Below are 17618 nucleotides of genomic sequence, written 5' to 3' on the forward strand. Positions count from 1 at the left end.
CTACTGCTGGATTTTATCTAAACGTATGTCTTACAATGAGCGGTTCTAATATTGTATCCAATGCAATGTGTACTTAGTGAGCCGTGGTCCCCTACACATACAGTATGTCAGTCCTTCTACTAAAGTCGAAAATGTGCTCGACGTTTAGGGAGCCAATCTTTCTGGCCTTTTACGCTTGGTCTCTTTTGTTCTGAGTCGTTTGCTAGAGAGGCATCGAGGTCATTTAGTCTGGTTTTGAACCCTCAAGAGTACCACACATGGATGCTTCTGTCCTCTCTCTACCTGACCTGCTGCCGCATGCATTACATTCAGTAGGGCTGCTTTTTAATTAAGCACATACACACACAACACACACCGGATCGCAACACACACACACACACACACACACACACACACACACACACACACACACACACACACACACACACACACACACACAGTGCCACCATGGAGCTTTAATGGGCACATGTGGAGACACAGAAGAGTGACAGCACGGCTGTTGAGTACAAACGGGTCAATAGGAAAGGTCTGCCCTGACACACTCCAATAAGCAGCCAAAGACCAAAGCATGACAAAAAATGAAAACACACACACACACAAGCAGAGATGCACTCAGAAGCTTAAAGCAAGGACGTACGCTGACCGGTTAGCTGTGGTCCTTTTTTTACACTAGTGGTATTGGCAACTTGGCCATTGACCGTATTTTGTGGTAACCCCCCACCCACAAAGTATGTCATGAGAAGAAAATTGCTGCGTTGTTGTGATTATGGTCAATGTTGAATGAAAGACATGCAGATAATTTTGTTTTAGTTTTTTCTCCAAGTTATCCTGGGGCTCGCTGATGAAATGCTGCGGTTGAGATTTTTGACAGAGCAGAGTTCCGCCTCCCTCCCAGTCCTGCTGTATTCTGTTCCTACTGTTGTTTTTTGTGCTCCTAATTGTCATTTTCTGGCAAGCGGCAGATGCTGGTTGGGGAGTGGGTGTGTTTGTGCACAAAAGTCTACTCTGTAAGAGAGAGAGAGACTTTAGCGAGAGAAGGAGTGTGTTTTTTTGTTCGTGTTTACTGTTGTGGGTGTGTGTGTGTGGGGGGGGTGGGTCCTCTGACTTAAATTATAGACTTACCGGTAAGCATTTTCCTGGAAACATGGGGCATGTATGAATGTCTACTGTATCTGTTAGCGAGAGAAAGCATGAGCGCACACGCTTGTATGGCACAGGCGACAGATGGGGTCTGGCAGAATCTTTCATTTTAAACCACAGAGTGTGCAAAGAACATAGAATGAATCGTCCCCATACGGATGCAGCCTTAACTCACGGTGTCGTGCCTTTACGGTTTCTCTTCCTTGTTTTCACACATACAAATCCTCCCCAGAAAAACTGCTCTTGCACTTTGTTTTCTTTGGCAATTCTTTTTGACAGATCACAGAACCACAAACACAAATCTTAAACGCAAATGTGCATATATAACGCACGAAGGCATGCTGCTGTGCATACAATTCAGTTGAATGATGTTTTAAATTCACTTGAATGATGTGAATCAGCAGATACTGTAGTATCTCAGTTACTGTAGATACAGAGAGCAGTGACAAATGCTGGGTGATAATATTATCACATACGCATAGCCTAATTTATGCACAAAGACTGATAAATAGCATTACTGTCAGAGAGAAACTGGCTTGCAACAAATAGTCATCCTGCTGAGATTTCCCAACAGTGTGGGGAGTGAGTTGGCTAAGAAAACTGGCTGAGGTGCTGCTGGTGGGGCTTGTCCCTTGTCGGTGAGCAGCCATTCTGTGAACTATCAAAGGTTGCTAGCTGTATATTCCAACTGGTGTTTTGGTTCATTTTCACACATATAAACTCCCCTGTCTCCTCAGCTATGAATTATACCACAACAACCATGTTTGATGGTTGGGTGATTTTAGTCCATGTTTGATGAGAGTTCTTTCCACAGCAAGGTTGCTCAAATAGCTGGCATTGCAAGAAGAACCAATTCTGGCTAGGAACTGCATTTCCCTCGTGTGTGTGTTCGCATCATACGTATTTGCCACACATCCTCTTTCTGCAGTTGGTTGAGAGGTTGAGTGTGCAAGAAACAGTATAGAGAGAGAGAGAAATAGAGAGACACACACACACACACACACACACACACACACATACACATACACATACACATACACATACACATACACATACACACACACACACATATGCTGGCATGATAATTATTTGTTTAGGGGGATCCAAGATAATTAAGGAACACCTGCAGAAAGAGATCTAGGCTACTAGCCTCAACACACACACACACACACACACACACACACACACACACACACACACACACACACACACACACACACACACACACACACACAGGACTCGGGGGACACTGCTCATCTAATGGCATCATAGTAATGCACAACGATGTAACAGTGATTGATATCGGAGAGTCTCAGAATTAATAGGAATATATGAGACTGAAAGACAGACTGGTGCTTCATAGATTTCCTTTGTGTCTTTATTATGTGGGGTCGTGCGCACGCACCGGCATGTGTGTATTGTTGTGAGCGTCTGTTTCAGCCGTGTTGTTTAGTGTGCGCACATTCCGTTTGTGTGTGTGAATGTTTCTGTCATAGCATGTGTGTGTATTAAGTGCACACACTCGCCGTGCAGAGAGCGGGTGAGTAATGTGCTAATGGAGGAGTCTGAACATATGCCGCCACAGCTCGTTTCTGGCTGAGCGATGCCCCGTCCTCCCCATGATGGATTGAGCGGCGGCTTCATTAGGAGATAGCGGCCCTCTTCTAATAAATGTGTGTCGTTAGCTGCATTGTGTCTGGGTTTTTTATTCTTGCTCTTCACTGGGTTAATCAGGCCTTTGTCTACCATTCAAAAGCCCCTAAGCTTCCCTTACAACACAGTGTTATTAAGCAGTGTCTTATGTCTCCCTGGCCCCCGACGCTAGCGTCCCCTTAATGTGTCCCTCTGGGTTCCTTTCTCTTCCGGCCCCTACTACATCTTAATTGAGAGAATTATACAACACTAATTATTTGAGTTTTCTTTTCTTTTTAGATAATATAAACAATTAAAGTAAAGTGCCCCCCTCTGCCTTCTTGTCCAGTGGTACAGGTTTAAGACCCCCACCCTCCCTGAAGACTTATTTAGAATTTTCTCCTTGTAAATGTTAAACCTGCGAAGGAGCCATGAAGACCTGCTGGGCCTGCTTGTTTTCAGGCCAAGGACTTCTTTGCCAAAAATAGCCGAGCTTGTAGATCTGCTATTTCTTGGCTTAAGTTCTCCTCAGAAAAGGGATGCTAGGGTTCAAGTTGGTTAAGGTAAAAAAAAAAAACATATCACACAGAGATTTGGCGGACCCCCTGTTGAAGACCCAATGACGTACAGTATTATGGAGATTTTCCGTTGAGTCCATCAAGCGTTTCTCCTTCTTGTCTCTCATCATGTCAAGCATCTTGGCTGATTCTTGAGTGTCACCAGGCTTGTCTGCAACTAATTATTTCCCACGTAATTAAGTTGTTATCGTTTGGTGTGGCTAAGAGAAGATTCCTGTGTTGTGTCTTTTCTGGTTGCCAGGTGCTGCAGCACATCCTGAACCCAGCCTTCCTGTACAGCTTCGAGAAGGGGGAGGGGGAGCAGCTACTCGGACCCCCCAACCCTGAGGGAGACAACCCTGAGAGCATCACCAGTGTCTTCATCACCAAGGTATACAGTACACACACGCACACAAGGGGGGGAAAAGGCAGTCATGTTGTCTGAAATATGAAGCGCTTTCAATCTGGTGTCGGGGTGGCATTTCATTAACTTAATAGCAAAATGGCCGCCGTGTGAATATGGTCTATTGTGGGCACTTCCTTATACATAACCAGGTTCTATGGGGTCTCCAATTGCCAATATAATGATCCTGTTGGATTTTCAACCTTTCCTGCCAAAACTAAAATATATAATAATTCGCAATAAGTCGCAAACGTGGACTTTTTGACCGGGGTAACCAGTCCTACATTTAGCCATTTACATTTAGCCTGTTCGTTTCTTGACGAAAAAAAAGGGGCGTTTCTTCAAAATGTGCCGTAAAGTTAGAAGTTGCACATATCACTGATCAGGATAATAACGGCAACGATGTCATGAGATTTGGGAGGGTGCAGGCCTTCAAAAACATTGTATATCGGCCGAACACAGCGCACCTCAGAGGGGACATGGGCGACTTTTACTGGCCGGTGCTTTTATCTACGCTTTTCTGCTTAAAACGGTGATAGCGTCCGAGTGGTGGGAACATATCGGGACGGGGGAGGCGCATCCAACGGTGCCAGGCTCGAGTCAGTTACCACAGTCATAATTGACATTTATAAATGTAATTTGTTCTTGTTTCATTGAAGGAAGGAACTGAACAGCATTGATATTCAACTGTTTTTTTTTTTTTTTATCAAACTTATGTTGTGGTGGTGGAAAATAAGCAGGGGTAGCCTGTGTTTTATGAATGCAATGAGTTTTGAAATAAACAATAATAAGAAGAAGAAATCACTGTCCCCCTTTGGAGTTGAAAAATGTAACTTATTTTCAAATCACAATGTTGACAGGAATGCACTAGCGGCTAGAACATAACGGTCAACATTGTGATTTGAATAAGGAATGGTATATCAGCCATTCAAGGGCTAGAGTCTAGTCCGCCAATGGATGATATTCCATTCATTGCACATCCCCACAGCCATAGAGCACTCATACATTTTTATGGAGGGATTCATCTCCACAGCATCTCAAGTATTATTATTCTTTATAAAAGACAATAGATCAACATATTTTCTATCAAATCTGAATAATAAAATATTGATGTTATAAAAAGAAAGCTATTTTCTCATAGATATAGTGTATATCCAAATAGATCACTGCCATCATCACCAGTAATTTATAAATGTAGATTTTATGGAAATTCATAATGTATTTTTGTAAACTTGGGTCCCAGGGAGAGGACATTTGGGTCTCGAAAAACTTTGGGAACCCCTGCCCTAGATATTAGACATGCGCCCAAATAATAAAAAAGAAAACCACTGGTGTTCACTCACAGTGTACGTGCAAAGACATCATGTACGCACATACCCACACACCCACACACACACACGCACGCACGCGGCCGCGCACGCACACACACACACGTCTACACTCACACAGCATGCATCGTGCACAAGGACACACTGGTTTACAGTATTTTCTATCTCACACCGCATGTACACACACACACACACTCCATGCCCATTACTTGCTGTTCTCCCTCCTCGCTCCTTCCTTTCTTCATTACTCTACCTCCACTCTCCATCTCTCTGATTTCATTACCTGCTTGCGTCCGGACCTTCCCTTTCTCCTCTCATCTCTCTCATCACGTCTTATCCGTCTAGCATCTCTCCATCCTCCTCCCTTTCATCAACCACATCCCACTCAGTGTCTCTCCCACCTCCCCCCCCCCTCCTCCCTTCTCCCCCCTTCTCCTCTCCTGTTCACATCTCCATTCATTACTGTATCACTTTATCACCATCATTCCATCTTACTCCTCTCCATCCCACTCTTCAACTCTCCTCCCCTCTCCCCCACACACACTCCCTCCTCTTCTCCCCCAACCTATTCTCATTCTCTCTCTCTCTCTCTCTCTCTCTCTCTCTCTCTTTCTCTCTCCCCCACCCCCTTCCATGTCCCCTCCTCTGTTCTTTCTCTCTCCCCCCTTTCCATCTTCCTCCCTCCTTTATGCTTTCAACCCCACGTCTCCTCTCATCTTACTCAACCACCTCTTCCGTAGTTTTTTTTGTCAAGCACTCAACCCCTCTCTGCCCTCTCTTAACTATCACTCCATCCGCCCCATCCACCCACCTCTCTCTCTCTCTCTTTCTTAACTATCTCTCTCATGCTCTCCTCTGTCTCCTCATCCCTCCACCCTGCCTGGTAGTCAGAGGTTCATTCGTCAGGCTGAGGGGAGTGTGTGCTGTGCGGTGTAAATGTCAGTGTTTGTGGTCATGTTAAAGGTCACAGTGTTTGTTTGTGCCGTACAGGATCTCATCACCGACTTAACAGCCAGCGCTAATGGCTGCTAATGTCTGCTGCTCTGCTCTGGTTAAAACCAATTTCCTCACAACCTTTCCTTTCATCCATCCTCCCTCCCTCCCTGCTTGTTTTTCTCTTCTCTTTTCTCTTCTCTTCTCTTCTCTTCTCTTCTCTTCTCTTCTCTTCTCTTCTCTTCTCTTCTCTTCTCTTCTCTTCTCTTCTCTTCTCTTCTCTTCTCTTCTCTTCTCTCTTAATTATGTCTCCTGAGGACTCAGACACTCATGGGCGTTTGGAATGGTTTCAATCACACATAAAGAGGGGGAATGATTGGGCTGTTGTCATTCTGAGCTTGCTTTCTCTTCATCAGAGTTTGATGAAGAGCGGAAGCTCTAGACATCAAAACAGCAACAGGTGCAATAAAGAAGTTGTTCAATTGGAGCCTAAGTGTGTCTTTTGTTGATCTTCTCTCCGAGGAGCACACTTTTCTAGGTTATTGTGTTTCTTGACAAGCTGATTTCAGACATTTGTCAGACACCGAAAGTCACTGTTTTACTTTTGAGACAGAGGGAGTGTGCCTTGCATACAGAAAATTATAACCAGCAGCTTGCTATCCTTTTCTTTTCACATCTCACCACAGTACTTAGAAAAGGCAGTTGGTATGTGTAGTTTCATAGTGATGGTGGACATGTGCTCCTTCAGTACAACAACATGATGTTATCTTTACAAATAAGACCAATTGCCTTTCAGTGTCAGCTTTGTATTAAATGTATGATATTGTCATATCGCAAATGCCACTGTCTTCTCAGCCCTGTAGCTTGACATCTACAACAGTAGCATCCAATGGTAAACAAAAACACTCCAAATTCCAAATAGACTACACTTATCACTATTATTAAGATTTTTGTTAACCTAACCTCAGAAGAGTTCCTGTTCCTAACCAGGAACAGGAACTCCCCCGGTTCATGTAAAATTATAAAAGTTGTAAAAAAAAAGTATCTTTCTTTTAGACATCTGGTGGGCCAAATTTAAATGAGCATCCTTCAAAATTGTTCCCACTTTGGGTACCCCTGCCCTCGACTAACAGCCCCTTTCACATCGCCTCCCCCCCTTTTTAGGTCTTGGACCCGGAGAAGCAGGCGGACCTCCTGGACTCCCTACGGATCTACCTGCTTCAGTTCTCCACGCTGCTGGTGGAGCACGCGCCGCACCACATCCACGACAACAACAAGTCGCGTAACAGCAAGCTGCGGCGCCTCATGACGTTCGCCTGGCCCTGCCTGCTGCCCAAAGCCTGCGTCGACCCCGCCTGCAAGTACAGCGGGCATCTGCTGCTGGCGCACATCATCGCCAAGTTCGCCATTCACAAGAAGATCGTACTGCAGGTGAGGAAGGATGACTAATTAGGCTCATCATTTCTTAATTGATTGGATGGGTTTCCATTCGCTATCAACATATTGAAGACTTTCTCCTACAGCAGGTGTTAATTAAAGGAAATTAATTCTGTATTACACTCGTAATAAGCAATTAAATGCAATTAATTAGACGGCCCCAAATAGAACACTTTTTTTTTAACTCTCTCACTACCAGACTTATTTCTGGCCGCGTTTGCCCACTGCCAGCGATTTTTCAATTTTCTTAATTTTTTAATTAAAAAAAAAAAAAACTTGTGATAACTCGTTCTTGGCAGCCAGAGAGATAACAATGCTCACTATGAAAAAGACCTTGCTTACCAGAACCAGAGTTTTAGTTATTACGCCCATTTCTCTCACCCATTTATTATATCAATCAAATCAATCAGGAACTCACAGCAGGTCTCACATGACCGCACATGATGATCTGAAATGTCTTCTTGGTCCATTATTAAAGGTGTTCCACAGTCTGCTGAAGGCTCACACCATGGAGGCCCGGGCCATCGTGCGTCAGGCCATGGCCATCCTGACCCCGGCCGTGCCGGCGCGCATGGAGGACGGCCACCAGATGCTGACCCACTGGACCCGCAAGATCATCGTGGAGGAGGGCCACATGGTGCCACAGCTGGTCCACATACTGCACCTCATCGTGCAGCACTTCAGGGTGAGTCACTGTGGGAAAACAATAACATACAAGACCCACGCACATGCATAGCCATGGGGACTTTTTGACACCAAAAAAGCAGACATCACAAATGCCTCAAGTGTAGTGGCGCAGTGCTAAAGTGCCTGCCCACCACTGTAGAGGTTGTGGGTTCGAATCCACCGCGGTGCGTCCGGCTTTGTCGGGCGTCTATACGAACACAATTGGCCCGTGTTCGGGGGAGGGAAGCTGGACGGGGAGGGTGATATTTTTCACTGCACTGGCATAATTAATTACTAAATTGGGGAGAAAAAGAGTTAAAAAGAAAAGTTGCCACCATCTGGAGTCAACCCAGATGTATCGGTGTTAGCTCATGCAAAATTGTAGGCACTTGAAGTTGTAAATGTTGCAGCAGATGTTATTAAATTTGGGGACTTGCTTAGCCAAGATGCCACTTATGTTACACAATGTACCTCCATATACAACTCAACGAGTGACAATGAAACTTGGCATGAGGCTGCTCTACAGGCACCAGTGCTAGAGTCTATCTATTCCTGTCCAAAACAGATACTTTTCAGGAAATAGAATAGAATAGAAAATAACCTGTGTTCCAATGGATCCAGTCTAGTTATCTAGTCACAAGCTCTTGTTAAAGGTAGGGTAAGTGATATTTTTGGGTATTTATTTTTTTTGTTTGTTAAAAAGGTACTATATTCTGATAGTAATCATTGCTACAGAGCGTTTGTTTGGTCACAGGGGTCTCTCCAGCTCTTTAGTAAACAGAATAGGCGACAAAGTTTAAGCCAATCAGGAGAGAGCACTGAAAATGCATTTTCTGTTTAATAAACTGAGCTGGAGAGACATGGGAGACTCCTTTTACTGAACAAACACTCTATAGCAATGGTACTATCAGAATATAGAGCTATTTAACTCTTATTTCAACAAAAGCAAATCACTTACCCTACCTTTAATACTGTACTTTCATTGGTTAAATATATATAAAACTCACAGACAGACTTCAACCTGGTGTCCCTTGTTTGGGCATGTCATTATAGGTGACAATTAGGGCTGTGTGTGAGTGTGTGCGTGTGCACTGTGACACTGTCGTATAATGAATATGGCATTAATTTACAAAAACTCATGCATTGAAATACAGTATGGAGATAAAAGGTTTCTGGCTGACAGTGACAATATCCCGCGTATGTCACCTGAGTAAAACGCATGCAAACTGGCATCAGTCAGCCCCGGCGATCAATAGAATAAAAAATGACAGCTCTTGATGCACGCATCACGTGTCGGCATCAAAATGGCATCCCGTCCATTCTATTTTGGCCTTCATGCTTCTGCGTCAATGATCAAGTTTCTTGCCCCCTCGCTTCGGTCGTTGGCCCTGCCAGTCAATTGAATGACGGCCTCTAACAGCAGATTGACGTTCTCCTCGGCTCGCGTCTACATCTCCCTGACAGGCAGCTCTCACTGGTTCCCATGGCTAATCTAATGTAATCACATCAGCATAATTACACTGGAGAGCACGTAATGACCGACAGATGAGAGATTTTATGTGAGTGGGTGTGTGTGTATGCGTGCGTGCGTGTATATGAGAGAGTTGTGAGTGTGTTTGTCTGACTTTATGAGTGTGTGTGTGTGGGTGTGAGTGAGAGCAAGCATGAGTGTCTTTGTGTATGATGGACAGGACTTAGCCACTCTGTCCATTAGGGGCTTTGAAGTCTCGCTCTATCGGCTATAATTACCCAGAAAGTGAAAAGCTGTAATATTGCCTGACACTTTCGACAGAACTCGGATAGACATCTCATCTCATGGTCTTTTAGAAACTGTGTGCATGTGTTAAAGTGTGTGTGTGTGTATTAAAGTGTGTGTGTATGTGTGTGCATTTTCTCCATTCATGAATGGATGGATGCATGTGTTTGGGATGGGAATTAGTTAGTTTTGCAACTGGTTAGCTGACATCATTATTATCTGGTTAAGTAACGGTTAGTAAGGCTGAAATCCAGACACCTTGTTGCTTGCATTTTAAGTTATGTAACATTTTCATTTTTCATGACCTGTTTGGTATGCAACAAAACATGTAACAAAATGTTTGACCCCAAACGGAGAGCTGAACGTTAGTCTTTTGGTCCAGCAGCTCTCTGTGCGCTCTCACTTGCTCTGATCAGCTAGCAACGTTAAGACCCACGCAGGGGAACCAGTGCAAACTAGGACGTTTAACCACTTAAACCCCATATGGTTGTGCGGAGTCCCTCAGAGCTCTATATTTTCAGTTTTCACTCTACATTATATATCTTCGCTGAAAATAGCCGATCAACAATATATGATTTGATATGATTTATTTATTTGATACAAATACATCACAAATACATTGGACGAACCAGATGTTTTGTTTACCGTGTATATAGCACAATTGCTAATTTTCAACACCTGTCCACAGGAAGCTCCTCTAATGTACAGTAGCACCAATCTAAAACCCAACGAAAAGTATACACCAGAGGACTAATCTATGAGAATGATAAAGAGTACTTTATTCTCAAATTGAGTTCTGTCAGAGTGGCGGACTGGAGGAATTATGAACTTTTTAACCAATACGCCGCTAAGCATATTCTGATATTTCTTATTTTGTGGCTAACTGTTGACATCCCTAGTTGTCATGCAGGAGAGAGATGGGGAGGGAGTGAATTAGTGATGAGATCAAGTGACTCTTATGTGTGACTCTGGATGGAAAATGTGAGCACTCTGGGTATGAGTGTCATCACATCCTCAACACTGAGTTTGGAGTGTGTTCGAGTCTCGTCTGACTGTGATTGCTGCGTGCCTCTGTTCAACTTGCAGTGGCACTCATAAATGACTCTCGCACTTGAGCTCATAGCAGATGCAAAGTTGTTGATTTTGAGGTCAGAGTTGACTAACTTCAGGAGTAGAATGTGAAGCGTACTTCTGTGTGACATATTGTGAATATCTGTGTCTGTCTGTCTCTTTATATATATTTATACTGTGTATATAGTTGCTGTCGGGTAGAATGTCCACTGAAAAATAACCTGCGTTCCAATGGATCCAATGTAGTTATTATTTAGTCACAAGCTCTTAATACTTTTCATTGGTTCAGTGTTTATGAGACCCAAAGAAAGACTTCAAAATGTGTCAAAATAGGGAAAATAGCTCACAGAGTGCGGCATTAATACAAAAAAAACATACCTAGTTGGAATATGGAGATGCAAGGTTTATGCGAAATATAATATTTATATTTATCTTACTACTGTGGTCTATCTCAAAAGGTGTACTACCCAGTGCGTCATCACCTGGTCCAACACATGATCAGCGCCATGCAGCGTCTGGGCTTCACGCCCAGCGTCACCATCGAGCAGAGGAAGCTGGCGGTGGACCTGGCCGAGGTCGTCATCAAGTGGGAACTGCAGAGGATTAAAGACCAACAGGTATATAGGACCAGATACATCTGATGTGTCATAGACACACGCACACTCACTCACACGCTGCGCAGAAGTACATACTGTAGGAGCAAATTTTTATTTAGTTTTAGTCATAGTCCTTTGAATAAAACGCCATTTAGTTTTTAGTCATATTTTAGTCATCTGAAATGTTATAGTTTTTGTCTAGTTTTAGTCGACTAAATATCTTAAGATTGTAGTCGACTAAATCTACTGTTGATTTAGTCGACTAAAATGTATTTGACTGATTTTACACTTGGTTGCATGTTGAAAATAGCCGGCTATTTTCAGAGCGCAACACCGGAGCGCAACCAAACATACAATGACTTGTCTTTTAGTTCTACTGGATCTCTTCTCCAATAGTTCCTCACCAAACATTTTAGTCTAGTTTTTATTTGTTGACAAAATTGTCAATACATTTTGTCTTAGTTTTAGTCATCATAGCGTAGTTTTAATTTAGTTTTCGTCAGTGAAAAAAAGGTAGTCGACAAACTTTTTTCGTTATAGTTTTAGTCGACGAAATCAACACTGCATAGGAGCATGTTCGATGACCCCGAATTTAAGTGATGCCGCTTACATGCCTGTCAGTTATGTTATAAATGAACAAACAGGGTGACACATTTTTTTTCTCTCACATCCACATCTCTCCACCTCCCTTGCCCCTTCCTTCCAATCTCCTCTTTGGCGTGGGGGTCCCTCTCTGTGTAGCCGGAGTCAGAGGCCGAAGCAGGGGCGAGCGGTGAGGGTACCAGCGGGGCGTCTGGAGGAGTGAAGAGAGGTCTCTCCATGGATGCGGCCGCCGCTGCCAGCGGACAAGATGTCAAGAGGTTCCGCACTGCTGCTGGAGCTGCTGCCACGGTAATGCCAGTCTCTTAAAGTACCCCTCCCCATCACCACGGGGAAAGATTGGACTTTTATATGCTTGCATTATGTCTTTTTATCTTTTCATCAAAAATATGTTAAGTATGTATGTCAAAGTAAGATTGCTCTGATGTCATGACATTTGTTGTTGACGTTTGTTTGTGTAAGTCGCTTTGCACTGAAAATGCATTTTCTGTTTAATAAGCTGAGCTGGAGAGACATGGGAGAGTCCTTTTACTGAACAAACACTCTATAGCAATGAGTACTATCAGAATATAGAGCTGCCAGTCTCTTAAAGTACCCCTCCCCATCACCACGGGGAAAGATTGGACTTTTATATGCTTGCATTATGTCTTTTTATCTTTTCATCAAAAATATGTTAAGTATGTATGTCAAAGTAAGATTGCTCTGATGTCATGACATTTGTTGTTGACGTTTGTTTGTGTAAGTCGCTTTGGATAAAAGCGTCTGCTAAATGACTGTAATGTAATGTAATGTACGTATGCGCGTATACGTACGCGTATGCATTTGTGTGTGCAGGTGTTTGGTCGGAGTCAGTCGATTCCAGGCACAGAGACCCTCCTTACTAAGCCTGTAGAGAAACAACACACAGACACCGTGGTCAACTTCCTCATCAGGATTGCCTGCCAGGTAACACACACACACACACACGCACACGCACACACACACACACACACACACACCGCATGAAACCAGGTAGAGCTCTGCCATCCATATCGCCTTCTAGGCAGGACACTGTCCTAACCTCTCAGTGGTCCACGTAGGACACACCTGCTGTCCTACACGTGTCCACACACACACACACACACACACACACACACACACACACACACACACACACACACACACACTCACACAGTCCTTTAGGTGTTCCCCTCACACAGCTGTCCCCTGTTTTAGCGGCAGTCATGTCCTTGGTTCCAGACCTGAAATAGACTGTAGCCATTTCTCTTCTCTTTTCATCCGCCCACTTTATCTTTTTTTGGGTCAGCAGACACTAGCCTTTTTTTTTTAAACACCACTTTGAAATGCGAGCCAACACAACTGTGAATACAACCACTGCAACGGCACAATTCATTATGATCAACATCTTCTTTCTTGTGTGTGTGGTGTGTGCGTGCGTGTACGTGCAGGTGAATGACAGCACCAACGTGGCGGGCTCTCCGGGTGAGCTGCTGTCTCGTCGCTGTGTGGGCCTGATGAAGACGGCCCTGAGACCAGACATGTGGCCCCGGGCCGAGCTCAAGCTGCAGTGGTTCGACAAGCTCCTCATGACGGTGGTACGTTACTTACAACTCTTATCATTTTATCTGGCTTTTCTTTCCTTGTACCTTGTACCAATTTCCCCCTATTTGAGGTTTTGAATATGGCAAAATCCTTCATGCATGAATAAAACTGTGCCACTGTGTGTGGAGCCACTGTCTCTCTCTCTGTGCTAGCAATACGCCCCCGCCACAGTTTTGTTAATGGCCAACAACTTTGCAGAACTCCCGAGCATTCACTGCTGCTATGGTCACGGCTCTGAGCAGTAAACAATGGGGCGGGCGGCTAATGTGTGGGTTGGCGCTCGTCTCTCCCAGTGACTGCAGAAGGGGCTGCAGCTTAAGCTGTGTCTTGGTGTGTGTTTGCTCCAGACGCTTCCCGGCCTTTGTCTGTTATCAGCAATGCACGGGTTGAGGCGCCAGCCGCCATAATGACAAAGAAATGACAGCAGCGAGATAACAGGAGTCTACTCCAGCCTGGCCTGTTCCCCCTCCCCCTTCACCATCACCATTCACCCACCACCTCATCCCTCTCTCCTTATCCGTGGGCCTCCTGTATCACTCCTCTTCTCTGTCTTCCTCCTCTTCCTCCTCCCCTCCTCCTCCACCTCCTTATCAGAGTATCTCCTGTCCATTCCCTCCTTAGACTCCTCTTCACCCTCCTCAGCTCATCTCCCTTTCTCCCATGTTACAGCCACGGCTTATGGTTATCGGTACGCTGCGCGACTCGTGACACGCCCGCTCTACCAGCATGTTCTCGTATGTGGATCGCTGCGCCGACCAACCGCTCCCTCCCCTTCTCTTCTTCTTCTGCCAAATCACCTCTGCCTTGCTTCCTCTACGCACAGTCACTCACACGCCAGTGTTGATTTCGTCGACTAAAACTATGATGAAAAATTTCCGGCAACCTTTTTTTTTCACTGACAAAAACTTAATAAAAAGCTATGATGACTAAAACTAAGACTAAATATATTGTCAATTTCGTCAACAAATAAAAACTAGACTAAAATGTTAGTGAGGGACTAGTGGAGAAGAGATCCAGTAGAACTAAAAGACAAGTCATTTTATGTTTGGTTGCGTTTGGGTGTTGCGCTCTGAAAATAGCTGATCTACAAGCTCACAACGCTTTGCAGCGCGACGCGTTGTGAGCTTGTAGATCGTATATTTTCAGCATGCAACCAAGTGTAAAACCAACCTTTACGATGCCATCAAGGCACTGCCAAAATACGTTTTAGTCGACTAAATCAACTGTAGATTTAGTCGACTATAATCTTATGATATTTAGTCGACTAAAACTAGACAAAAACTCTAACATTTCAGGTGACTTACATATGACTAAAACTAAATGGAATTTTATTCAAAAGACTATGACTAAAACTAAATCAAAATTTGCTGTCAAAATCAACACTTATCACACACGCGCTGCCACAATGTCCCACAAGGAACAACAGTCTTAACAAACAAGTAGACTCTATGGAGAAACATATCTTACATGCCCCCCTGTGGCCCCCTGGGAGCTAGCGGTACCTGGCCAGCAGTCTTATCCAATGCTAACGGCACTCCAAAATCGGATTTCCTTTTATCATCTCTTTGTAGCAAGCGTGTCACTGATTAAGAGGCGGGGGGGGGGTGGAGTAAATGGTGGAAGTTGTCTCCCCAGTGCTGTAATAGAGAGACACACACACACATGCATACAGTGTTACACACACACACACACACACACACACACACACACACACACACACACACACACACACACACACACACACACACACACACACACACACACACACACACACACACACACACACACACACACACACACGTACACACGTGTGCCCCTATCTACATGGCCCCTGGAACTCGGCACCATTGTGCTAATAAATACAGTGTCAGATCAATACCTCTTGGAACTCCTACTAGGGTTCTTATCACTAGAGTCACCTTGTTCATTAAACTCAGATTAGAGAACCGGATCTGAACCAGATTATCCACTCGGCTACCTCCTCCGTTATTGTGAGCCTTGATTGCAATTTAGACAAAATTAGGTTCTGATGTCTGGGCCATTGATCTTCGGTTTAGTGCTGATTATAGATGCCTCAGTTCCTTTTTTGGTGTGATAAATGTACCTCTCTCTGTTTGTTTGTTTGTGTGCGGAATATTGATTTGTGGACTTTTTTTCTTTTTGGCATATACCGGTAACGCAATGTTGTTTTGAAGTATGTTCTGGAAAAAAAGTTTTTAGTTTTCACTTGGTTCCTGTGACACAGGGAAACAGTGGTCTGGGATTTGGAAACGCATGCTTTTAGACATATAGTCACTATTAGCTACCCTTGAGCCAAGGCACAGAGACACACAAACACCTCCAGAGAACACTGCACAGTGGCCAACAGTAGAACACCATGATCACGGTACGAGGTGCACTGAAAGTGCATCTTGGATCCATCAACTTTATCTGGGTTTAACCCATTGAGGCTTGAGGTTCCGATTTTGCAAAATGTCTTCTAAATCCGTTCGAAATCCGAAACAGTTTTCCGAAAATACTTATGTTTCTATATTCAGTGGGGCTCAAACTTTTTCATGTCAAGGACCCCCAAAATGATATGCATTTGGCCGCCGACCCCTATCTCAAAATATGTTGTTCCAGGGACCCCCAGAAGCAAAGAATAGAGTTAAAAATGTTCACTTTAAACAATATATATTCAAAGATTTGCACACATTTTCACGATTTTTCAAAAATAGCAGATCTACAAGCTCATAGCGCGGCACTCGGTGCCGCGCTATGAGCTTGTATATCTTCTATTTTTGAATAGCCAAAGTGTAAAATAATGCTTTTTAGCTCAAATCTAAAAGTGACACAGATGCGTTCCAGGTTTTAACACATTGACTGCCTAGAACGACTTAACTCGTTTTTAGCTTTTCATCACTTGCCTGCCAAGATCGAGTTAACTTGTTTTTAGTAAAACATTTAAAAAAAAAATGTTGACTTTTTTTTTTTTTTATTTGACCCAAAGACCAAGGAGATATGAATTTTCGAAGATCTTTACTCTCATCCACTTCCTTGTTAACTTAAAACTTTAAAATTTTGTATCTCGGCTCCTGAGTCCTTTTTTTTTCATTGAAAAATCTCTGGCATGAATAACAATAGGCAGTGAAAATAATTCAGGCAGTCAATGTGTTAATGGGTCAAAAATAAGCTACCCTATTCATTTGTTCTTTGCTCCCCCCCCCACAGGAGCAGCCGGCCCAGGCTAACTTCTCCAACATCTGCACGGGTCTGGAGATCCTGTGTTTCCTGCTGACGGTGCTCCAGTCTCCGGCCATCCTGGCCCACTTCAAGCCCCTGCAGCGAGGCATCGCCGCCTGCATGACCTGTGGCAACACCAAGGTCCTCCGCGCCGTGCACTCCCTGCTGTCTCGACTCATGAGCATCTTCCCCACTGAACCCAGTGAGTCCTATGGACAGCAACACACACACTGGCATACATACTGTCATCTAGGGCTGTCAACTTTCCTCAGAAATGATATTCGAATATTGGTCTTAAAAATGTGCAGATATTCGAATATATTCTAATATTATTACTCTCCGCCAGGAGAGTATTGTTATCACTGCGTTTTCACTTTCTAAACATGACACACCGATTGGTCAAGCCTCACGTGACACGTGAAATACTGTGATCTGATTGGCTAGTGACGCCACCGGGCCTATATATACATGGCATCACTCTGACAGTGTCTCCGCCACTGTCAGAGTGAGGTAAGACGGGAACCATGAAATGGCTGCATGGCTGATACATAATTGGCAGATAGGACAGATAGGACATTTATATAGACAGGAGGGATATGACATAGGACACTTATACAGACAGGAGGGATAGGACACTCACACAGACAGAACGGAAGAGGACACTTACCCAGACAG

At 44.0% G+C, this 17618-nt stretch overlaps 1 protein-coding gene across 8 annotated transcripts in view; it reads left to right on the top strand.

Annotated features, from left to right (window-relative positions):
* The window catches only part of trrap (transformation/transcription domain-associated protein), a 145672-nt gene that overhangs the window by 42876 nt on the left and 85178 nt on the right, over positions 1 to 17618 (top strand). For all 8 annotated transcript variants that reach the window (XR_014602266.1, XM_084078675.1, XM_084078678.1 and 5 more), the window contains 8 exons: positions 3592 to 3720; positions 7158 to 7424; positions 7909 to 8115; positions 11382 to 11540; positions 12261 to 12410; positions 12954 to 13064; positions 13568 to 13714; positions 16932 to 17145. Coding sequence is in view for 7 of the 8 variants with exons in the window: in XM_084078675.1 (XP_083934801.1) it covers positions 3592 to 3720; positions 7158 to 7424; positions 7909 to 8115; positions 11382 to 11540; positions 12261 to 12410; positions 12954 to 13064; positions 13568 to 13714; positions 16932 to 17145 (1384 nt within the window). In the remaining variant the exon portion in view is untranslated. The remainder of the gene's footprint in view (positions 1 to 3591; positions 3721 to 7157; positions 7425 to 7908; positions 8116 to 11381; positions 11541 to 12260; positions 12411 to 12953; positions 13065 to 13567; positions 13715 to 16931; positions 17146 to 17618) is intronic.

The sequence above is a fragment of the Gymnoscopelus microlampas genome, assembly GCF_963454915.1.
Source record: "Gymnoscopelus microlampas genome assembly, chromosome: 14".
In the NCBI taxonomy this organism is placed as follows: domain Eukaryota; kingdom Metazoa; phylum Chordata; class Actinopteri; order Myctophiformes; family Myctophidae; genus Gymnoscopelus; species Gymnoscopelus microlampas.